Source organism: Micropterus salmoides, unplaced genomic scaffold (genome assembly GCF_014851395.1).
Source record: "Micropterus salmoides isolate LMB-PRFRI ecotype aquatic unplaced genomic scaffold, ASM1485139v1 Ms_hic_scaffold_22, whole genome shotgun sequence".
Lineage (NCBI taxonomy): Eukaryota > Metazoa > Chordata > Actinopteri > Centrarchiformes > Centrarchidae > Micropterus > Micropterus salmoides.
Window position 1 is genome coordinate 266,631 of NW_024041373.1, and position 25,724 is coordinate 292,354.

The 25,724-nt window shown below is 40.5% G+C and overlaps 1 protein-coding gene across 3 annotated transcripts in view; it reads left to right on the plus strand.

Moving 5' to 3' along the window:
• Positions 1-230: 230 nt before the first annotated feature.
• The window catches only part of slc2a15a (solute carrier family 2 member 15a), a 49,313-nt gene continuing 23,819 nt past the window's right edge, over positions 231-25,724 (plus strand). The window contains exons 1-4 of one of the 3 annotated variants that reach the window (XM_038737725.1): positions 231-379; positions 9,903-10,001; positions 22,095-22,255; positions 25,166-25,290. In XM_038737725.1, coding sequence (XP_038593653.1) covers positions 335-379; positions 9,903-10,001; positions 22,095-22,255; positions 25,166-25,290 — 430 coding nt within the window. In that variant the 5' untranslated portion in view covers positions 231-334. Of the gene's footprint in view, positions 380-4,259; positions 4,418-9,902; positions 10,002-22,094; positions 22,256-25,165; positions 25,291-25,724 lie in introns of those variants that run through there. The other 2 variants (XM_038737724.1, XM_038737726.1) reach the window with 2 other exon arrangements.

Sequence of the window (25,724 nt, forward strand, 5' to 3'; positions counted from 1 at the left end):
TTTCCTCTCCTCTCCTCTTGTTTCCTCTCTCCTCTGCCTCTTTCTTTGTAAATTCACTTAGAGTTAATTTCTTCCAGCAGGCTTTTCTCTCAGTCCGTCACGCTGCTCTCCGTCATGTGATGAACTGTGTGGGCTTGTTATTAGGGGCCTGTGGACTGCTGCTCGATGGGGGAGAGGCCCGGCGCACGGCACATGAACTGGCTCGATCACTTTAACCTGCAGTTCCCTGGACCTTGTGTGACCACGCCTGCTGCTACAGCTATGAGATCCTCTTCGTTGTAAAGTGAAATCCTTTTGCTGTTTCCTGTTTGGGACTTGGTGACAGAATTCTTCAATGGCTGAGGAGGTTTTAATTCCATCGCCGGGGAAAATCACATCGGTAAGTTCAGACTGACTGCATGAATCAGGTCAGATCCAGGACTATCGGATCGGTGACTGATCCCTTATTGTTTTAGACATAGGGTCATAGCAGCTAATGACGTTTACTACCAACTTTCAAACCTAGAGCCCTGTTATGTATGATGTTTCTGGATTAATGTTTAGTTAGTTAGCAAGTTAATACTGCAGTTAGTAATTACTGCTGCATTAATGAATGAAATAGTTAATTTAGTTTAAAGAACAATTTCAGTTTATAACAAACATTCAAAGTCACCAAATTTGGAGTTACATCACTAGACAGGAATGGCACGGAAAATAGCTAATAGCTAAAGCTATCAGACAAATGTAGTAAAAAGTACACTATTATACTATAATGTAAAAGAAGATCTATCACTGTAAAACCTGCAAAGTGGATAATATGCAGTAGACTGTCCAATTTGAGTATAACCTGGGTGAAAAACCACAAAAAAAAAAAAAACATCTTGATTAAATTTAGACTCTTTTTTAAGTTTCATAGTGTAATAGTCAATTTTAGTTAGTTGTACCAACCTTACGTTTCTGTGTATTCAATAATGACTTGATCCAATTCACATGTTAGCAAATAAAATAAAATTAGAAAAAATGTATTTTATAATGTTAACATTGAATCATTTCTTTTATGTTAAAGGATAATTTTGATATCTTTAAACCGCAATTGCGCCCGTCAAAGTTACCGCCACAAAAAGTGCTCTTTGCCACTGACAGGCTCAGACTGTTACACCAGGTGTCTGACATCATCACTGAAAGGATCACCCTTTGTTTTTAACCAGAAGCAGAAACAGGGGTGTAGAAGTGACTTTGAACCTGGGGGGGACGCTGAAATGCTAGGGGGGTTTGAGGGCATGCCCCCCCGCACACACACTTTTTTTTTTTTAAATAAAGCACTTAAATGCTCCTTTCTGATGACTTTTGAAAACAGAACATATTTACTAGCATGCCCAAATGTATTTAGATATCCTAATGTTACACCGGTGAGCTGTGATATTTCCTGTGTCTCACTTGGCCCTGACTCTCCCTGCAACAAATGTTTGTGAACACAGAACTGTCTTCAATGTGAACTCTGATGACATGCCATTGGACTAACAAAGTCTTTTTACTACGTGAGTTTTAGAATATACTATGTCTAGTAGCTATCCATACAACGTACAAGCTCATCCTCCTCAGTTTTCTCTACTCCTGCTCCTGTGACCTCTGTCCTCTTCCTCTTAAAATACTGCAGGATGCTCGTCTCTGTGTGAACATTTTGACTACTATTAAATTGTTTATGGACACGTAGCAGAGACACATACACACCTCAGGATGCAAGTTTTTAAAGGCCAAAGATGGTCAGAGACAGGGGCAAAAAAGTGGCCCAGGACTTTGTCACTGATCAGCCCACTCTCTGGACAAAGCCTTTGTCAGGGGCTCTGGGTCTTTAGAGACCTTTATTCCTAGTAGAGTACATCACTAAATGAACCTTTAAAATACATTTTCAGAACACCTGTTTAACTCTCCTATAGTAAAGAAATCAACTCAGCTGAGTCTTTGAGTACACTAAATAATTAAATAAGCCATATCATCATCAATCTTACCATAAACTGGTGCTTTGGGTTGTGCTGGCTTTGACTCTGTTCTTCTATTGCCCTTATCTGTTGCCCTATTGCTGTCTGTCTCATGTTCACCATGACAGTCCTAGTACTGGTGCCCCGTCCAGTGGCAGGTAGAGTACTCAAACTCTTCACTCAAGAAAAAGTACAACTACTCCCATAAAAAAATTACAAACCTACTCAAGTAAAAGTATAATATAATCACTTTAAAATATCAGGCTTGCGGTCCAGCCTACTTTTGTTGCCTGTCCCTTTTAATATGAACAGGTAGCCAACCAAACCACTTGCTTTGCAATAACACAAGCAGCCAATACAATCTGATTATTCCTAAAGCATCTATGAACATAATCTTTACAATGCAAAGTATCATTGTGGCAGTAACACCAGAGCAGCTCTTTGTTGAATCAGGGTAAACCTACATAGAGGAAGATCTCCCAACAGGACTGTTTTATCCACCCATATTTTCTCTCTCTCTCTCTGTGCATCTCAAAAATGATTGTTTGCTGAATAAATAACAGCTGGTAGCTGCTGAGTGAAAGTGAGAAAGTGAGTCAAGATAAGCCCCACTGTCGGGCTTCTGTAAATAGCATCACAGAGTACGGTCTAGACCTGCTCTTTATGAAAAGCGCTGTGAGATAACTGTTGTTGTGATTTGGCGCTATATAAATAAAATTGAATTGAAAATTGAATTGAAAGTTTCACCGCGACATTCTGTTTATGGACTCACCGTCGGGCATCCCTATAAAACAATAATAGTATATATATATAGTATATTAGTACAAATATAGTAACCAATGTGACTTAGATGTTACAACCTGAAGTCTACATTTGCTCTGCAGAGACTAAATACGCTTTTAATGCGTCATCAATGGAAAGTGAAAGTGTTTCACTTGCCGGCTTGTTAAAGAGCTGTTTTCTAACACGGCCACCTGTGCCATGGTGTGCGCTCCCTGGATTTCAGTTAGTAGAACAATAAAGCCTTAAACTGAAAAGGTATTTGGCTGATTTTCTAACTCTAAATCAGAGCCCAGCTCTGTGACAAGCGCCCCAGAGCAGGCGCTCTTCTGCGTAAGTGCGCGCACACAGCCTGGGTGCCAGCTCATTTCGGTTAACGAAGCCTAATGCAGAATACAGACTGGTTAGGTTATGAAGGTATGAATGGAAAATGTAGCAAAATTAAAAGTAGATTATTGGCCCAAAGACAATAATGGAGTAAAGAGTGAAAGTAGGCTACAGTTTTAAAAAATCAACGTGAAACGGCACCAATGATTTAGGCTATTTTATTTATTTATGTATTTTGCAAATTTGCGTTATTTGTAAAAAGTTACTACCCATCCTGCTGCAGGCCTCACTGCTGTCTTCAGGTAAGCACTTTGCAGCACCTGCCGCGAGCTAACTCTTTTTTTCTCTCCCTTAACGTTTCAGCACCACCTTTGCGTTGCGTGCATGTTTTCTATCGGCCCACATGATTTTTGTCCGTGTTTCAACCGTTTGTTTATGTCTGATGCGGACTGTGTGATTGATTGACTGGTCACTCACAAAACCGCCTCATCTATGAGCCAAATTCCGAAATCGCCGGAGAAGAGTGAGGGGGACAAAACATAGGGCCTTTCCGAATCTGGACCCTCGCCACTTCCTCTTCCACAGCCAAATCGAGCATTCTAATCCGCGTAGGGTTTAAACACAGAGGCCAACTTTCGGACGAACTTCAGGATTGATGTTGAGGAACACTGAAAAATGAGGAAAACTGAAAGCATTTGTCACTTATTTAGTGTTTGTTCTTGAATCAAATTATTTTGGTTAGATTTCGGATATTATAGGCTACTATGACTTTATATTAACGAATAAAAGAATTAGGCTATTATATTCTTTTATGAAAAGATTGATATTCATTGTAAAGAAACGCCTATTTGAACCTCTTTATCTTGTTTAAAAAACAGCCTACATTCACAAATAGGCCTACAACATTTCATTGCTTGTTAGCCTGCCTGATACCCCTGTGTAGGCTATCTAGTTGTGCCATGTTCTACCATTCTGTCGTTTAATGTAGGCTATTTATTTTGGATGAAGATTTTCATATTAATACGATTCAATAAAAACAACAGTTGTAGGCTGTTGTCTATCAGACACGAGCATTTTCTTATTAAACACAATACAGCCTAACATTGGGCTGTGTTGTTAACCTGTGAATGGTGATATGAAATATTAGAGTAGTTTTGGAATACGGAACTCACAATAAAAGAAAGGTCCCCAATCGTGCAGCAAAGGGTGTTACACACCTTCAACAAGCCCGCACCAGTGCTCACTCGGCGTTGGAGAGTTTAGCAACCCACTACCACTTCACCCTCGTTGGTTACGGATGGCACTCAATGTGGCGGACCCTCCGCATGCACGCGCAGACGGAGTGGAAGTAGGTAGGGAGAGGGAGTAGCAAGCAGTTTCGGGACTTTATTTACTGTGGTTAAGTGAGCCGCCTAATGCGAAACGTTGGTCAAGCCAGCCGCCGTCTGATTTCTGTTGCGCCTAAACCAGTGTTATTATGGTAAGGACGGGGTGCGAGTGAGCCGAAGGTCCTGAAAGATAAATACACATTTTGTGATGGTCTTTGTGATTAAATGAACACAAATACATACCACGGTAATATAATAATATTACTAATGATAAAAATATTGATAATACTAGTTTTAATAATTTATTGTTATTTGTTATTAATACAAATACAAAATGGAACTTCTCTTTGTTATTTTGTGAACATAATTTATATGAAATTTGACCTTTCACCCGTGTAATTCCTCAGGAGTTAGATCAGTGTTATCATGGTTTCAGCTTCCTAGTGTCCTCTTCTGTTACTGGTACAAATCATAATGTTTTACTGTACCACCTATGAGATATAGGAATTGTTTTGGTCAAAGTTCAGAGAAATGAAAACTGTCCGTTTAATCTTTTGCTGTTGGATGGATTTCTAGAGTGCAATATCTCATAGTTTGCACAGAAAACCTTAGAATTGTACCAGTGATAGTAGAGGACACTAGGAAGGAGATGATATGACAACTGGGATGTCACCTATTAAGGAATTGTTATGACCAAAGGTCAAAGTTCAGGGAAATGTTAACTGTTTGTTTAATTTTCACTGTTGGAGGGATTTTTAGAGTGCTATATCTCATAGGTGGTACAGTAAAACATTATGATTTGTACCAGTAACAGAAGAGGACACCAGGAAGGAGAAGCCGTGATAACGCTTATCTAACTGCTGAGGAATTACACGGGTGAAAGGTCAAATTTCATATATATTATGTTCACAAAATAACAAAGAAAAGTTCCATTTTATATTTGGATTAATAACAAATAACAATAAATTATATTATTAGTAAAACTTCTAGTATCATTATTGTTATCATTAGTAATATTATTATATTACCGTGGTATGTATTTGTGTTCATTTAATCACAAAGACACAAAACGCATATGTATCTTTCAGGACCTTCGGCTCACTCGCACCCCGTCCAACCCATAATAACGCTTTAGGCGCAACAGAAATCACACGGCGGCTGGCTTGACCAACGTTTCGCATTTGGTGTCTCACGTTACCACAGTTTTTATTTCCTAATGTTACCCCGACACACACATTCTGTTTCATGTGAAAACCAAAGGGTGTCACCTGGAGTCCCTTGTAGGGATCCTTTCTGTGATTTTTAGACCTGGGTAAACAGTTTGAGCCTGTTGGTACTGCAGAGATTCAGAAACATTTTGTACCTACTAGTCATTTCGACACCAAAATATGTGACAAAATGTGAAAATAGGGCCCAGGTTTAAAATACATACGTTTTAAATAACCAAATATACCGACTCATTCATAATCAAACTGGAGAAGAATTTATAAAAGGTTAATTAGTGTTTCGAGCTCAGGCTGCTTGACGTCATTCTTGCTGAGTTTATCAGTGTTACAATCCACGCATATCATGTTTTGGCCTTATTTTAACAATGCTATAACCATAATAGGCTCCTTTAGTAGTTTAGTACTATAATAGGAGTCCCTTTATTGTAGCATGAATTGAATCTGAATGTAATAACTTTGAATTTGAAGTTATATTTCACAGACTGAAATTGAATTTAACAGTTTTGAACTGAATTAAGTGTTTTGAATTTGAAATGTTCCAACGTAATATTGTATGCCAAATATGAAATTGCATTTCCCGGATTGAAATCCAATGGTTTGAAGCTGAATTTAACATGGTGGAGTTAAAAATTCAGTTTCTCATAATTCAATTAAACTCCCTTCAACAACTTTTTCAGATCGCAAGGCTTTCTGGGTAGGCCTACATAGGCCATGACAGTAGATCTGTAGTCACATGATGGTGAGGTGCAGCAGGTCTGGCAAGTGTGTACGGTGTGACAGAATGAGAGAAGTGCTTCCGAGCATTAGTCACCTTGCTTAGACCTGACCTGAGTGAAATATTTCCCCAATTCGTCAGAGTTAAATACAGTAGATGCAACCTATTCTAGTTTTCCGCACATATGTTATACACCACACCTTCTTCAGATAAGTCTCATCCTTCATATTATTATTTATGTGACAGGTAATCACGGGAAGTCAAGCTAAGGTCCCCATAGACTGTATTTAGTTGCAAGTGAATACTCACAGCATTTTGTGATTGCCTTTGTGAAGGGAGTTACAAAATACAATTTCACTCTATAACTTGTTATATTGTGACAAACAACCTACCTACCTGCCTACCACTTGGTAATGGCTTCGGTCAGTTATTTCAGACTAACAAGACCAGTGGCCTCATTTATAAAAGGTACGTACAAAACAGGGCTGGAAACGTGCATACGCCACTTCCCAAGTAAGGTTGTGCTCTATAAAAAACAAACTTGACGGGAGAATCTGCGGTGCACCACACAAACTCTGAACCATGCGTACACACAAAAACTGGAGAAATGAGAAACCGCGACTTACATGGCAGAAGGATGAAACGGTTTGGAATAAATACTATTGTGTAAAATAAATCGAAATATTATAGTATTACAGGCTTAAAGCCTTTCACAATAAAGAAACACCCGTTTGGGTGATTTTCTTTAAGTGTGCGTTAAAAAACATCATTTAAGATCATTTGCAGTGCCAACAACAAGAACCATGTTTTAGGATAATAAACACAAACAGATACGTTTCTCCAAAAGAACGCCTCCAATACGTTGTACAGTTTAATCTGGAATCATATTAATACTTGCATGCGGTATTGAATGTAAATTGAATTGCATGCAATTCACAGGTGGAATGCATTTGGTTTAATCTCTTTTCAAATGGGGAAATCCAAATTAGTACCTGGGTCTTCCCGTCACCTCCGTCACTACTCAAGAGGGATGCCCCTCAGCTTCCTGCTGATCGGTTATAAAGGGGTGGAGCTCCGGTGCCCCCTTTCCTCCTGGCACAAGCGTTGTGTGTAAGTGCGTGTTTTACCCACCAAACAACATGCTTCAGCTTCACCAAAATAATGTCAGTGTCACACTGAGTTAAATTTTGTTTTGTAGCGTTTCTGTCAGAATTTGCAGTCCTTATCTTTATGCAATCAGTACGTATTAATATTAATGAGGGGCGTTTCACTGACCATTTATAGACAACTATAGGCATTTAAGGGGTTGGACAAGGAGGTCGATCACATATTTACGCACTGTTTTATAGATCAGACTATTTTTGTGCATACGCAAATCCTGTTTTTTGTACATATGCAACGTTTAGGAGTGTTTTCCACGTACAGTTTTATAAATGAGACCCTAACCCTATCTAAATGAATGAGGAGAGAGCCATAACTGCATTTTCACTGGTCACCGGGACAAAAAAATGCATGGATAGAATCAGTAGTAAAATCTGATAAAAAATCACTTGAAAAGTTTGATGATTTAAAAAGCATTTTCCCCACAGGTTATATATATACAATGCATGTGTGGTAGTAGTTACCATAGTAGACTTTTATTAATGTTGTTGTTTGATGATGAGCTATTGTTCAACAATATTTTGTACCTCCCTCCCATAAACTTGATTATTTCTATTTAGTCACTCTGATTTCATGTCATGTGCCTGTTCACCAGTCTTTCTCTGCCTTGAATTACCATTCTAGCCAACATTCACATAATTTTCACAATGCAGGCTTTAGCCTCACAGATTATAACTTGACTTTTTAAAGTTTAGCTGGATATTTATTTCTTCACTAGATACTGATCACGCTGTGGGGAAAAGGTTTCTGTCTTCTGCCTTTCAGGTCCTTCAGAACTGGCAGCCAGCCATGCCCTTTGGTTTGGTTGCAGTGAGGAATGTGAACAATGCCAACAAGCAAATTTCAAGCTTCATTCCAAATTAAGACCTCAACTGAACAACTGATTTTTCTCTTCAGATGTCTATAAGCACAAGGTTTAACTAGACATAATAGGTAAAAAAAAACCCAATATAATAAAAATAAAAGACATCAAAGTCTGTGTCAGTGTGCTTCAATCAAAATGTTTGTTTAACCCAAAAATAAATCTATGCAGACCTGAGTTGTTGTTTGGGAGCATAGTGACCTAATGTTAAAATAAATATTGCTTCACTTGCTAGTGCAACCTACCAAATAAGCTACAGTACCAGCAGTCATACCCCTGAGATCCGACTGAGTGAAACTATTCTTACTAACAGAGAAAGGGAAGTTCTGAAAGGACATTTGTCGTGCTTTATCATTTATGGGGAATAAGACACTTTGGTCAAATTCAACTTAAATCCTGACTCTCGCCTGAACTCAGTAATAAGATCAAGAGCACTTGGTATGGAAGTACATGGGTCAGAGAATTGAATTGAATTGAAATCTTTATTTCGAACATGCAAGAGAAAGTATATAAAAAAATAAAAATAAAACAATGTTTAAAACATAGGAGAAAAAAACAACAGATGAGCAGCAAACAAAGTACCCTTCTTTCTTAAACATACTTCTATCACGTGCGAAAAAGGAGTAGGAAGAAGTAAAACTTATGTACTCCTACCCCTTTAATTCTTACATTCCTTCAATTTACAATATTTATATTTATTATTATGTTGTTATATACATCCATGTATATATATATATATATATATATAAAAATCCCCCTCTCACCCCTTGCGGGGTGGTATGTGTCATCCTCAAGTTCGGGTCCTCTACCAGAGGCCTGGGAGTTTGAGAGTTCTGCGCAGTATGTTAGCTGTTCCTAGGACTGCACTCTTCTGGACAGAGACCTCTAATGTTTTACCTGGAATCTGCTGTAGCTGCTCTCCCAGTTTGGGGATCACAGCCCCCAGTGCTCCGATTACCACTGGCACCACTGTTGCTCTTACTTTCCACATCTTTTCTAGCTCCTCTTTCAGCCCTTGGTATTTCATACATATACATATATATATAACATACATACATACATACATACATATACATATATATATATATATATATATATATATACACACAGAGAGAAAGAGGATGAGATCATCCGCATAGAGCGACAATTTTTGTACTTGTAATAGCTGTCTGACTACAGTGAGGTCAGTTTGGTCTGAATGGATCAATTTAGGCATGATTTTCTCAAGCCTGCTTTGACAGAGATTGACTTCTTTATGACACAAAGCAAAGAAAGGGCACTATTTCGAGCATATTATGGTAGTATGGTGAAAGACCTCAATGTCAATGCGCATCACTTCCAGCAAGGTTATCATAGGACAACATTGTGCTTGTTTTAGAAAAACATTAGCACTTACAATACAAATGGTGTGAGATAAAAGCCACGAGTCTTCACCAAGGTCTCATTTGTTTGAGTCACAAGGAATCATTACACCCTGCTCTCTGGATAAAGCCTACATTTAGTATTCTGCACTTCTTAACACATTGTTCTCTCCCTCTGCAACAGCAACTGACCGGCTCTTTGTTGGCGGTGGCATTCCTTACTTCCTTTGGGAGCTCTATGCTTTATGGCTACAATCTGGCTGTGGTCAACTCCCCTGCTGTGGTAAGACACACGCACACACACACAAACACTGTCACAAAAGGCTGGTTAATCAACTGGGCAAAGTGTGCGACTAGTAATTGAATTATTGCATTTGTAAAGGAATTTGAACCTCAAGGACAATATAAACAGTTATGGAAAAAAATGTGAGCCAGGTGTCAGGTGTGTTGAATAAGGTCTCTGAGACTCAGGACTCACAAGGCATTGTTTATTGAAGCCCAGCCAGGGAGACTGGCAACAGCATACAGAGTGCGGACACAATTTAGTACCCAACCAAATCTCACAGATCCATCTTGGTCCACAATATGTATCCCTTTTCTATGCCATACCATGTCTTTCCTTGCTGGCATAAAGCAGAACAGCCACCAGCTGGATGTTAGACTGAAATGCATTACCTAAGTAACTTTAGAATTTAAAGGTCTCCTGAATTGTATTCAGACAGTTAGTCTGAAAACATACGAGACTTAACACTATAATCTGCCTTGAGCCACCTTGTCTCCCTATCAGCCAGCTGTCATCACCCTGACAGGGAGAGAGACAGAGGCTAAGAGCTATGGCTAAGGGGTCAAGGATCATAATAATTCTGGGTTTGCTAGTGGCCCCGATTGTGACCTGTTATGACCTGTACCTCACCTGTTACCCAAATTAAGCCTACTAAGGAAATTCCTCCACTTCAGCTAATGCGGGCCCTGCAGTTTTAGCTTCTTTTGTTGGCCAGGGTCCTCCTAACATGTTATGCTGCGTTCCATTTACCTTGGAAGTCGGAGGTCGGAGCTGGGAATGACATCACACCCGAGTTGACAGCGTTCCAAGTCGGGAAAGCCTCGCTCAGCCAGCCATTGTTTACAAATAGACAGGTTAGCCATAGATTCGCCGGTTGATTAAAAAAACGCATTGTGCGGTATTTACTCATACTAAACACTGTAGCAACATGTCCACAGACAGCAGCTGGACAGCACTTTGTGTACGAATATTTCTATGAGTCACAAGTATAGTGCTAATAAACAATATTTCAATAACCGTTGATACGACGAGAGCCATCTTGGATCACAAAGTCGGGGCAGTGCTGACTTAAGGGGGCATTCCCTTTGAAATTTTGAACCTCGAACTCGGAAATTCCGACTTCCCATGTCAAATGGAACGCACCATTAATCTGGCCATGCTCTGACTGAAATGCATGCTAGAAAGCCAACATTAAGGTAGATATTTTTTTTATTAAATTTTTAATATCAGATTTTTGCCTCAGTAGTGGTTGGGCCAGGATAAGTCCTGTCCTTATCCACTACTAATTAGTAGTGATAAAGACAGCTCACAGTTTGATTCTGTTCAGTTTATAATACATCGTTGAATACACTCACAATACATTAAAAAGTTGAACAGGAAGGATTCAGAAACATTTTGAATTATTCCTCCTAAGCAGAAGTGGAAAAAAATATGTGCCAGTACTCTCCATTCACATGTAGGGGGCGGGGGGTGTCTTAGCCCCCCCCTCCATTAAAATATAAATATATCATATATTAATATTAAGGTTTTTTACAACAGCTTACACACTTTTTTAAAACTGTCTCTTTTTTCAAAACTCTACACACAATTCCAAAACTGCAAACACAAAATTAAGCATTTGCATCAAATTACATTTTTTTCATAATAATACATTTTTGGATATACCATTTACACACTGTTATTCTAAATCTAAAGCTCTTTTGTCCTTATTAGGCTTATACATACACACACATATATATATATATATATATAAACCTGCCTGCAAATTGGGGTTTACAGGAAACCACACACACACACACACCAATACTTACTTTTTCGATTCCCACCACCCACTGGAGCATAAGCTAGGGGTCATTAAAACCCTGCACCACAGAGCAGACCACATACCAACAAGTGCACAAGCCAGAGAGAAGGAACAGAACTGAGGAAAAGACGATCAAACGCAGCAACATTGTGTCTGGAGTATCAGAGAAACTCAGCAGAATTTTCAACAAACACAGCGGTATCGATGATCCTGGCAAACGACACCACAGAAGTTAAATGGCTGACTTTCCCTACTAGTCATTTCTAACTGTTCATCTAAGTGTGACAGCAATCTCATTTTAATATTCAGTCCAGCTCACTAAACGTTTCGTTATCAATACATTACATCCAATACATTTAGTTGTGCTCTGATAAAAATATTACTGTAACGTTGCAGTGGGAGTTTACCTGAGTTTCCAGCATGTGTGTCTGTCTCCCTGTCTGTCTATAGCCGCTGTCACACTGCTTTTTTCCCCAGGAGTATTGTGCCAATATGCCGGCTTGCTGCTCTGAATGAGCTGGTGTTGATCTGCCTCTGAGCCGGGAGCGTTGAAGTAACGGAGCCTGAACACGCCTGTGTGAAAAGCTACAGCTTCAGTGCCAGTGTTTTAATGTTTATTCTGGGATCTCTGTATGAAAGCGGTTGTGTTTCGGATTAACCCTAACACTAAACCCGGGTCTGAGAAGTGAGGCGAATGCAGAAGTCCCTTAAACCTGCATTCTACGGCCAACGGGGCGACTCCTCTGGTTGCAAAAAGAAGTCCGGTTCCATTCGAAACAATGGTAAAATGACCCTACTTCTCACCTGATTTATTACCTCAGTAAACATTTTCCTAATGAGTTTATGGTCTCAGTTGCTAGTTTCAGGTGTTCAATACAACATGATGTGTATGCTTTAGGATGGGACTACCCTGTGATTGACAAGTCACTTCCATGGTAGAGTGACTCATACCCACGGCACTGTGTAAATTTAACCAGCGCCATTGAAAATATTATGCTTATTATTCAGCTTATTAGGAGTTGGCTGTTCACTTTCTCTGGTGAGTACATTTAGTTTTAAGACTGTTGTTCGCTAGACAAAATTATCATCCCGGTTCAAATGACAGTTAATGTGAATTACAGATGAGCTAACTAGCTCCACACAGAGCCAGTGGCTCCACAGTCTTGTCCAAATATGGTCAGGTCTGGTGGCGCTGGTTGCAAAAACTCAACATCGGCCAAACTCGAGGCTTCAAAACGGCAGTCGATATACCAATGGGTGATGTCACGATGACTACGTCCACTCTTTTTATACAGTCTATGTTTGCAATTGAAAACTGAATGAGAGAGAGAGAGAAAGAGTTGTGAATTAAATGAAGCCTAAAGATCCTTCGTCTCTGTCTTCCTGGTTGAACTGGAACTTGATTTCATTCTATTCCGGCGGTTCCCAAACTTTTTAGCCAACGCGACCCCCTTCTGTATCTTGACCGGGTAGATGCACCACCGAAACCCTCTCTCTCTCTAGATTTATATATATATATATATATATATATAAATCTAGAGAGAGAGATCGAAACCCATCATCAACACTGACAAAGAAACAACTCGTAGCTCAGTGTTCTAACATCCGCAAACAGCAACTCCTGTCACAAGTACAGATTGATGAGGTACAACAAATATGCTACAGCAAGGGGGAGCCAGGACAACAGGTCAGAGGGGCGATGTCATCATCATTATCCCCACAATAACAACAAGCCCTTACGGCACAGAATCACTCAACATAAGGGCAAGATTGCCAAGGCTAAGTGACACAGTACCCTCTGAAAGTCTGCTGGAATAACACAAGATCAGATCCAACCAGGGCTGAGACTGAACACTACTGGAAGAACATATGGGAGAAAGAGGCATCCCACACCAATGCTTAGTGGCTAGTGGATCTAAGAACAGATCACAACAGTCTCCCAAAACAAGATCCAGTAACCAATACAACATCAGACATCCAAGAAAGAGTGGCAGGTATGAAGAGCTGGACAGCACCAGGCCCTGACATGATCCACACCCACTGGCTGAAGAAACTAATGTGCAATCCATGAACGCCTGGCAGCACAAATGAACCAACTGCTGATGAATGGGACTCACCCAGAATGGTTAACCCAAGGACGAACAGTCCTGATCATGAAGGATCCCCAGAAAGGAACAATCCCATGCAACTACCAGCCAATAACCTGCCTCTGCACAACATAGAAGCTCCGGTCAGGCATCGTAGTGGCTAAGATGAGTAGGCACATAACTCAATCCACAGGGCCCAGAAGGGAATGGGCAGTAATACCAGGGGAGCCAAGCACCAGCTACTGGTTGATAGAGCAGTCACTCGAGACTGCATGACCAGGCAGACCAATCTGTGCACCGCCTGGATTGACTACAAGAAAGCCTACGAGGCCACATTGCAGATGTCATCATGCCCCGCTGGTATAATAAACTGGCCAAAGGAGGCGATAGAGGCTACTGACATCAAGACAAGAAAGCTCCTCACAATGCATGGAGGGTTTAACCCCAAATCCAGCACCCTGAGACTGTACACTAAGCGTAGCGAGGGAGGCCGAGGGCTAGTGAGTGTCAAGACCACTGTCCAGGACGAAATAACAAAGACCCAGGAATATATTAGGACGATGGCCTCCAAAGATGAAGGGCTTAGTGAATACCTCAGGCAGCAGAAACCCCAGGGTGAGGACAAGGAAGATGAAGAAACTTAATGGAGAGACAAGCCGCTGCACGGGATGTACCACAGACAAATAGAAGAAGTGACTGATGTCAAGAAATCCTACCAGTGGCAGGAAAAGGCTGGAATAAAGGACAGCACAGAAGCACTAATCATGGCGGCACAAGAACAGGCACTCAGTACAAGATCAATAGAGGCTAGTGTGGTCTACCACACCAGCCAGGACCCCAGGTGCAGACTGTGCAAGGATGCCCCTGAGACAGTACAGCACATAACAGCAGGGTGTAAGATGCAGGCAGGAAGTGCGTACATGGAACGCCATAACCAGTTAGCTGGAATAGTGTACAGGAACATCTGCCATGAGTATGAGCTGGAAGACCCAAGGTCAAAATTGAAGACACCACCTAAAAGAGTTGAAAATGACCGAGCTAAGATCCTGTGGGACTTCAAGATCCAGACTGACAAACTGGTGATGGCTAACCAACCAGATATCGTGTTGATCAACAAACAGCAGAAGAGGGCTGCAGTGTGATGTGACAATTCCAAGCGACAGCAACATCAAGAAGAATAACACGAGAAGCTTGAGAAATACCAAGGGCTGAAAGAGGAGCTAGTAAAGATGGAAAAGTGGAAAGTAAGAGCAACAGTGGTGCCAGAGGTAATCAGAGCACTGGGGGCTGTGATCCCCAAACTGGGAGAGCAGCTACAGCAGATTACAGGTAAAACATCAGAGCTCTCTGTCCAGAAAGTGCAGTCCTAGGAACAGCTAAGATACTGTGCAGAACCCTCAAACTCCCAGGCCTCTGGTAGAGGACCCGAGCTTGAGTATGACACATACCACCCTGCAAGGGGTGAGAGGGGGGAAATTTATATATATATATATATATATATATACAGCCTAATTTTTTTTTTTTCTTATTTATTTATCTTATTTATTTGTTCAATGTCCCACCCACAGCACAATCTGATAAATCTGGTAAATAAACATCATAATCTGATGATCTGTTTCTATGATGCCAAGCAGCCCAGTGTCCTTGTTACACCAGTCAACATGCCTGAAGTCACAGCTGCGGGGTTTCACTCAGTGACAGTCTTGAAAGTGACGGCTTTTAAACTGTGACGGCTTTTAAACAGTGTTGCCAGATTTGGCGGGGTCCCGCCCAAGTGGGCTGTGATTTTGATTGTGCCTGGGCGGGTGGACAAACTTTGGCCTGGTTTGGGTAGCATTTGTATTAGCATTTTGTAGGTAATTTGAAACAATACCTAAGAGTGTGTGTACTCCATCCAATCACTCATCATTATCTTACTAGACAGCAACGCCCACTTCAAAGTCACAGTGCTTGTGGTACTAGACAGCTCCGCAGACTGTACATAGTTCCATATAGTTGCGTTCAGATGTTCGGCTGTTTTCTTCAGCAGTCTGTTCAAGTGACAGCTGACAGTCTGTTCTACATCTAAAGGTAAAAACTTCCACACTTGTCTGTCTGGAGTAAAGTATTGGAAAATTTTCTTGACTGACAGATCCTTCATCGTTTTTTCACTATGGTTACACACACACACACACATACACACACACACACCGTTGGCACTGCGCTCAAAGTCATCTGTCAGAGTTACCCAAAATCTCCTGAATGAAGTTAAAACATATGTCACTGGATGAAATACAATTGACTTGCAAAAATATAAGAGCTGCCTTACAAATGAGTGTGTGGACGATATTGTCATTTTACCATAAGGTTTTAATGTCAAGTGTCATTTATTAAGGAGAGCAACACTCCAGTCCAGCAGGTGGCGGTATTGCACCTAAAACGGTTTCTATATGTATGCTTCGGCTGCCGGTGTGCTTTTCTTGTACGTAAAGTATGTTTGTAAATGTAACGTAATGTAGGTAAGGAAACTAAAAAAGCTAAAATACTGAAATAAATACTGATGACTATTTTGGGAGATTTTGTGTGCGTTTGGGCAGTTTTTCGGCTGGAATCCCTCATCTGCTGGATCTGGCAACACTGCTTTTAAATCAATCGCTACACTCACTGCGCTTAAACACAGCATGCATCTGTCTTCTCTATCTTTTCACTGCAGCTCTAAAAGTGGCAGTAAAACTTTTTCTCATACTGTGATGGTTAAACTTGGTGGAGGTGGGATGTATTTTCATGACAAAAACAAAAGGTTTAAAAACATCCCCCCTCTGTTTTTTTTTTTTTACAAATCACACCCTGTGTATAGATAAACAAATAAAATGGACAAAAAGAGGATCTATAGAATTTGTCAGTAAGCTACAACTCAGAGAGGGAGGGGGGAGAGAAAGAAAGGTGAGTAGCTATTTCCTGTGAGTTAAATATTAATAATAACATTTTGAATTGCAAAATAAAATTTACGACGGAAAGTTTTCCATTTCAGGTTTTTATTTGATGAAAAATTCCACAAAAAAAATAATTGTTGTAGTTATTACACTACTTCACCACCATTACAGGGCGCTGTTCTATGCCAACACTTTTTGTTATTTCACATGAAAGATTTATTTTTGTGTTTTGTTCTTGCTTTTCTCTGCTTTGAACTTTGAAGTTGGGGTGGGTGATATGATTTAAACTTTATATTACTTTATTTTTTTGTTTTTTAAAAGGGAATACTCCACTCAAAACATGATTCTGTTAAGGGAACATATCTTCGGAAAGAAAAACAAAAATCAGAATTAGGTGTAGGCCTACATGTAACTTACATTATGTGGCAGTCTACATGTAGACAACATAAATCATTATGTTTTAGGATGACTTGGTTTAGGATTAAGGTTAGGTTAAGGCAGGTAGTGGTTATGATAAGGGTAAGGGTAAGTCTCCAGGAAATTGATTGTTAGTCAAAAGTAATGTCCTCTAAAATTACCTGACTCTGTGTGAGTGTGTGTGTGTGTGTGTGTGTGTGTGTGTGTGTGTGTGTGTGTGTGTGAGAGAGAGAGAGAGAGAGAGATAGAGAAAACGTGAAGGGCTGCTTTTTGTCACAAATGTGAATTGCATGACATACAGGACTTTATTAGAAGGAATGCAGCTTCTGGCCAGGTCACTGAGAATGAGTGTACAGTGGAGGCCTTTCTGTTCAACACCCACATAACGAGATAACTGAAATATGAAGTTTTTAATACTGGGTCAGATGGAGCCCTGTGTGCTCTCCTGAGCCTCTCTCTGAGTACAGCGACAAGTCCCAGCACAACACAGACTCCAACATAAACTCCACGTAAGGATAAAAACAGCTGAAGCCTGTCAGGCCAAAGAGAATCAGATGATGTCGGTGAAAACAGTCAACATCAGAAAGGCTGGAGAAACACGGAGAGAGTCATGGTAGCTCGCCGGCTAACACAGAGCAGTTGCTAATGTTTTCCGGTGCAATAATATGTATGTTATGGCTTTCCACATGACTTCACCAGCTAACGCGATTCATATTACTATGCTGTATACTGCCGATATTATGTCAATTTGTGGATGGTACAAAGCAAATGTGGAGTGATTTGTTTATACTAGCCTTGATGTGATTCAGGAGCAGCCAGCTACTTTAGCACGGATCTACCACTGTTTGCTTCGTAACGTTCAATTTAGATTTAGGCACTGCAACTGACGTGACCCACATAATATACAATACTGCAACATAACGGTGCAGGATAACAATACAATATAAGAGTCATCCACTACAGCAAAGTTACTTACTGTGGTCTAACTGTTATAATGTGTGACAACAATCTCATTATAATATTCAGTCCAGTTCACTAACCACACATCCAATACATTTAGCTGAGCCTCAAAAGATGCACGAATAGTGTTGTTGAATTCAATAGTGTTGAATAATGTTACTTACTAAAAAGCAGCAGGCGAGCTAACGCCGATGTAGCGCGTCAGCTAAATGCAGTTTATCTTACATTTATTCATTTAGCTGATGCTTTTATCCAAAGCGACTTACAATTGCTATACAACGCCAGAGGTGCGCAACCTCTGGCAGGAATGAGTTACGTTACCGGCAGCTTGTGAGAAGTCCCGGTAGACCAAAGGGTAAAATGTAGAAGTGATGGTACTGCGCATCCTACCGGCGAGTACCGGCCCATTTAAAGCACTGCGTTTGCCATTGTTCAGGCACCATGTGCCACTGTTTACAAGGACCTGTTCTAAGGAGAAAGGTCAAAGCAATGCAAAAACGCACACAACGAATGCCGACTGTAGAAAGCAAAAGCCAAATCCCGGACACCCTATGTAACGGTGCAGTGGGAGTTTACTTGAGTTTCCAGCTCGTTGTGTGAAGCTGTCTCCCTGTCTGTCTATAGCCGCTGTCACACTGATCCAGTATTATGTAATAACAACCAGCTAGCAAAGCTGCTAGTAAACGAGCTAGCTGGACAACAACTAGACAACAGAAACCAATAATTCTGCAGCTGGATGACATTTCTTCTGCTGCAGCCCTTTAGTGTGCGATTAAAAAAAAAACAGCACAGTTCTCAAACACAGAAGGCTGCCTGGCTTGCTCTAATTGACAAAGTATAATGCACAAATTCCCCTCTTGATCTTTCTCTATTATGGTTCTATAAAGCCCCATGGAGCCACAACCAAATTCAAACCATGTAAAAACCACAGAAATATGTTGTCTATATGCAATCCACTACTCTGGCTAAATCTGTCCATTTTGACAATCTTTCCTGAGTATACAACCAGACCAGCCATATTTATGTATATTATATTAACTTTATATCTCTAAAGTGCTTCTTCATACAGCAGCCTAATGTCCCTATACATGAGTAAAATCTATTAACATCAGATTTGCTGGGAATATATTGAAGTAATAAGACTGACACACTAGATGAATAAAACACACTCTTATTAAAATTTAACACATTTAATAATAATCTGGATAAAGCCACCAAGTTCTTAAAAGAACTCCAGCACAGAGAGAGGAACAAAGAAATAACCACATAATATAAATGCAGCAGTTTGTCAGGTCTGGATGCAGAATGGGCCACATCAGGTCCGCATTCTGCAGACAGAGAGAAACAAACATGAGCACATCGCTCTCAAACACTGCAGGTTGTTCACCAGCCAAGAGCTGTCACCGCTCTGATGATAAATAAAAAGGAAAAGTTATGTTCTCTGGTGGACCTGGATCAGCTGTTAGCTGTAAACACATCACAGGGCTAACGTTAACGTTGCTATGTGGCTGTGTTTTAATGTTTTAATGAGCCGGTCCGTTTGTTTTGGAGAGGAGACGACCTCTGAGGTAATTCAACTCAGTAAAACCCTGTCAGGGCTCTGAAGTGGAGCAGACCCAGAACAACTCTCATCAGCTGTTAGCTGTAGACACTAGGAGGACTAAAGTTACGGTGCGGCTGTGTTTAAACTATAGCACAACATCTCTGCGCTGTATAACGTTATGCTTTATTAATGTTAAATGTCACATAATTAACAAAATAGATATATAATGTCAGTCCAGTGACTGTTACCTGACAACAGACTTGCCTCTCATTCCCCGGTGCTGGCAGTAACTCAGCCTGCCGAGTGAAGACAGACTCCGAGGAGGACCCATGTGAGCGCTGAACAATTAGTTCATTCCTGCTCCGCAGTAGCTGAGCTGTCACGCTACAAATGAACGACTCAAACCTAGAGACCCACAGCTGAGAGTCTTCTGTTTCCTGTACTGACGGAGCCCATGCAGAGTCCAGTCCAGTATTGGCACATGCGTGAAAATGAACAAATTACTCCCTCAGACTACTCGTTCCTCCTGAGTCATATACAAGATTAGGTCAAATGAACGAAACGTTCTTTGAACGACACAACACTAGGTCATCCCAGTAGCTTGTGCACCTTTTCCTACCACCCTTCAACCTTCAAGTCAACTTTCCATGAATATGCTGTGATACAGCACTATGTGAACAGCCAACACTTTCAGCAATGACCTTCTGTGGTACCCTCTTCCGGGCAACTGTCAAGTCAGAAGACTGAAAGATTAAAGATTAAATTCTAATATTTTGAGATTTATGATTTCAATGAGGTATAAGCCGTCATCAAGATTAAAACAAAAAAATGCCTGAAATATTTCACTTTATGTGTAATGAATGTAAAATATATGAAAGTTTTACTTTTTGAATTAAATTAAGGTGGAAAAACGGATATTCTAATTTTCTGAGATGCAACTGTAGCCCTGTTACTATTTCGTTGTTCTTAATTTTTAATTATTTGTGATTGGACCTGTAGTGTCATATGTTGAGGTTTTATTTGTCAGTTGTCACAGACACAAAGGTAATTTCCGAAATGATAATAAATTAAACTAACTAATTAACTCCTGACATCTTTGTTGTCGTCATGTGTCTCCTGCAGCTTGGGGAATTGATGCTGGTCCAACAACTCGTGCCATCACATGGTAAACTGATTAGGAGAGTGAGGTTAAAATAAAACACCACGGGATTTTATTAGACTGAGAGCAGAAAATGTCAGAATGAAAAAATAGAGAGAGATCAAGTGAGTGTGTTGGTATTGGTCTTGGTCTTGTGAAACCAGGATATCTTGGCCACATGACCCAAAGACAGGGTGTCCTCTTATAAAGAAGCAATGCTCTCTGATTGGCTCGAGCAAGAGGGATTGACCAAATGCTCTCTGTTGGTTCAATACAGCATCTGAACTGTGGAAATTAAGTGCTAATTTCACTTTAACAGTGGCAGGTGAGGAAATGAGTTAATCAATTTCCAATTTAATAACCTTCAGTCATTTCGTCAATGCAAACTTTGACAAAAAAAACATTAGTTGACAACCTTTTTTCACAATGAAAAGTAACCGTTGAAAAAGATCACACGCCTTGGCTCCTGATTAGTCAAACAGTTTTCTCCACTGCCCAAATCTCTTGTTTAAATGTTGATTAGGCTGCTTCACTTGTTTCACTAATGTTAACAAGAAGCATCTTGCATTCAGTATCATTCAGCAGTGTTATCTGACATTAACTGTTCTTGGAAAAAAAAGATTTTTAAATGGAATACTTCTACAATCCAATGAGAGTTAGACAAGAAGCAGCAGCAAAAAAGAAAACTTTGAAAACATGCAAGCTAATGGAACATGCCCAAGTCATTTTTGTGCATAAACCTAACCAGAACTTAACCACAGCCGCGGAAGATCAACAGATGGTTTTACTAATAGTTTTTTGTATTAATGAGAAATTATTTATTTTGTCATAGAGTTTGGAGAACATGTTGATTCTTATTCTCTATATGAGAATTGGGCTAAGTGTAGAGCATTTTGCTCAGAGCATATAATATACTGTATTTGACAACATTTTTTTCAATCCCTGTCCAGTGGAAACCAGCAATCCCTGGTCCACCTCAAAATGGTGGTCTGGGGTTTGTCCCATGCCAACTGTCAACAAAAGAACAGAATTGACAGAGTGCATGGAAATGTGGATTTTCACATTAAAGCACACCTGACCAGTCATAGCACAAGTGGCTTTCACTATTTGAGAAAGTTACAAAAATAGTAGGACAGGGCAGCACCCAAATCTTTGGTATATCTGTAATTATTGAATCATCTTCCAGCTCTGACTTTTCTACATCCTGTTTTTAATATCTCTTCATCTCTTAGTACATAAAGGACTTCTACAACAAGACGGTGGTGAGTCGTAATGGAACAGGACTCAGTGGGGAGACCTTGACCCTCATGTACTCCCTCACCGTGTCTGTTTTCGCTATTGGAGGTCTGCTGGGTTCCCTCATCGTGGGCATGCTGGTCACTCGCTTTGGCAGGTAAAACATTTGTTTTCACTGATTGTTTAGGAGAGAATTCTAGATTCTAGACCTGTTTGTTTTAACCATGACCACAATCATTCCCTAACTCTCAGGCAGTTTTAAAGACCTGATATACTCCAAAACAGAAACACATGCAGACAGCTGAGCCACACACAAACTGTGTTAATACTACCCTGGATGTAGGTACACGTGTTGACCTCCAGCTGGCGAGTACACTCTGTGAAGTTGTAGATTTTGGGCTGCAGAAGCTGGTTTGCATATCTGCATAGTATAATCTGAGCTTAAGTCACCTAAACTTAACCAAACCTTACCGCATGCTTACAGTCATCAAAAAGAATAAACTCTTTAAGATAACTCATGTAGCCAGCAAACCCCAACGTATGTGTCACCTCATCCTTAATCTGCAAAGCACTCGCAATCACACATGACCCACACCATCCACTCTTCCAGCTCTTTACCTTTGGACTGTAGACTACCGTTGCGCATGAAGGCTCATTTTAGTAAGAGATTCAAGCTTTTAATAAGTAACCTCCTCTGAATTTACTAGGAATCCAGTCTGTGGTGTGTAGAGTCAATCCATGTGTGTATCTGTTGTGTGAACCCTGTAATTAAGTGTCCCTGTAAATTCTGTATAATTCTATATGTATTACTTGTTTGTGCTGTGTATGCATCTACCTACCTACTGACCCATGTTGGCGTCCTCAGTGAATTATTGTGTGGGATATTTTTAAATATACATATCTATATAGTACAGTAACATCTTAAGTGAACTGTTTTTGTAAGGCAGTCACGATGTCGTGTAAGGGACTAACCTGTTCTCACTCTCAAGTCAACACAACTGGATGCATGGTCATGACCTCTTGGTGTTACTTCGTAATGCACTAGGAAGCTCCTTAGCGTTATAGTTCAGTGCGCTGGGGGAAGCCCTGTAGCATTCTATTTTGAACACTAAAGGTAGGTGTAAAATATACAACAGTAAATCTGAGTAAGGAGGTGGTTGTGGTGGACGGGTGGTGCCAGATTCACTTTCTGTAATAAAATATCTACCAATCTAAACCAATCAAACATACCAATCTATCTTTCACCCCTCAAGGACCTGTAGGCCTCCAGGACTCTGAGGCGACCCTTCGGACACAAACAGTTTCAGACATTGCCTCGTACCCCCACCCCTTTACACTGTCAATATTTTGCATATCACTGCACAAACATATTCTTTATGATTCCTTTATATTTTTTATATCTTGTCAGTTTCTTTACTTTATATTTATATAGGTCACCAAAGAAAATTCCTCGTGAACCTACTTGGCAATAAAACTGTTTCTAATTCTATAAACAACATTTCTATCAGATGGGGGACCCTGGGACAAAATCTTATCAAACGTAGGTTCCGTGGTCTAATATGCGTCAGTTTAGGGGTCCTTGATGTGAAAAGGTTTGAGAACCTCTGACGTAGGATACATAAGTTGGGTATGCAATTAAAGTTACTTAATTACGCAAGTTAAGTCACGTTAAGTATTGTTGTTGTTTTAAGCTGAACCATGATGTTGTCCTAAACTTAACCAAGCAGTTTTGTTGCCTAAACCTAACCAAATTGTGATGTTTCACAACGTTTTACAACTTTAGCGTTCCATTTTTCCAACATTTACTGGATGTTGCATATTTATTGTTGCTAACTTGACCTCAGAGTCCTACATGTCAAAAAACAACAATAGCATTGAAACTTAGAACAGAAAATACACAAGCACAGAAATTCATCATGATGAAAAACATTGAGATGCATACTAAAATAAATGACAACTGATTATATAACAACAACCTAGACTCACTACCACCTCCTCGCCCACAGTGGGGAATCAATTCCATTATATCAAACGTGTTTTTTCTGATGTTTTTTGTTGACTTTTAAAACTCTGGAGAGAAAACACTTAATGGAAGATCATTATAATGCCTCCTCAGACTGCTTTTGTGGAACAAGTAGAGGACGACATCGAGCAGGGAATCTTTGTCCTCAGCAGCCCTCAGTGCCCTCTGTGTTTGGACATTGGCCTGCTCTGTCCTGACACCTTACCCCCCCTGGACTGTCCAACCATGAGAGTGGATAGTGGTTAGTTGGCACTGCCAGCCGGAGAGACACTCAGCAGCATCTGGTGCTGCCACCAAGATCAACACCTGAGCACACACTGCTCACACACACTCACCCCAAGGATACTTTTACTTAATACTCTTTCTGAAAATGACATTGATAAACATAACCACGTTTCATATACTAAAGTGAAATAACTGGCATAACACAAGATTAGGAATAAGGCACTCCGAAACAGAAACACACACACTTAAACTGGCACAAAAGGTATTAGATCAGGGCCTTTTATCAATCATGCTCTGTCCTCTATATCCACAGCTGCTGATTACACCCCCACCCCCCACCGCCTTGTCGTCCTTTAGAGTTCACCAGCGTCATCTCGTCCCCTCTGCCCTTCAGAAGTGTTCTAGTTCTGAAAGTGCAGAGGAAAGTTATTTTATATGCAAATCAGCGGAAAGCTCCATTCATCTCCTCCATTTCATAGAACGTCAGTGAACAATTGACAATGCAAATGAAAAGCAGGCAATTTATAATCCCATTTACAGGCGGATCACTTCTTTCACACAGCAGTGCTTTACGGCTAATCACATCTTATGACAAACCTTGTGAGCTGTGTTAGCGTTTTATGGCTAATCAGGACTTATACAGGCATACATTCGTTTATCATTATGACTGTGTGTATATCAGCGGAGGGAGTTACTGCTACCGGCCATACTGCTGCTTTCCTTACTGTTTCATAAACTCTGGGTCATATGCTTTTATGTATATTCCTAATGTCTGCCTGCTACTTGTGTGTGTGTGTGTGTGTGTGTGTGTACTTACAGGAAAGGCACAGTGGTAAACACAACAGTGCTGGTGTTTATTGCTGGCTCGCTCATGGGCTTCAGCAGGATTTGTGGTTCACCTGAGATGGTCATCTTTGGCCGCTTCATCACAGGAATTCACTCAGGTACACACCCACATATTCACACACCTCTGCTTCCATTGCACACTGAGCTGTGCCCATTTACTTCTGTATGTAATGGGGCATGTACACTACATGGCCAAATGTATGCATACACCACTGTTCCCTTCTTTTGTTTGAAACTGCTTTGGCAACATTGTTTAAATGAAACATTCATGCTAATAAAGCACACTGAACTGAATTGAACTGAAGTGTCTACGTTCACAAAGCACCATACAGAAAAGATTTTTCCAGGTGTTGAAGAACTTGATTGGCCTGCACAGAGCCCCGATCTCAACCCCATCCAACACCTTTTGGATGACCTGGAATGCTGACTGTGAGCCAGACCTTATAACCCTACATCAGTGCTGGACCTCACTGATGCTCTGAGCGCTGAATGGGAGCAAATCCCTGCAGCCAGGTTCAACATCTGCTGGAGA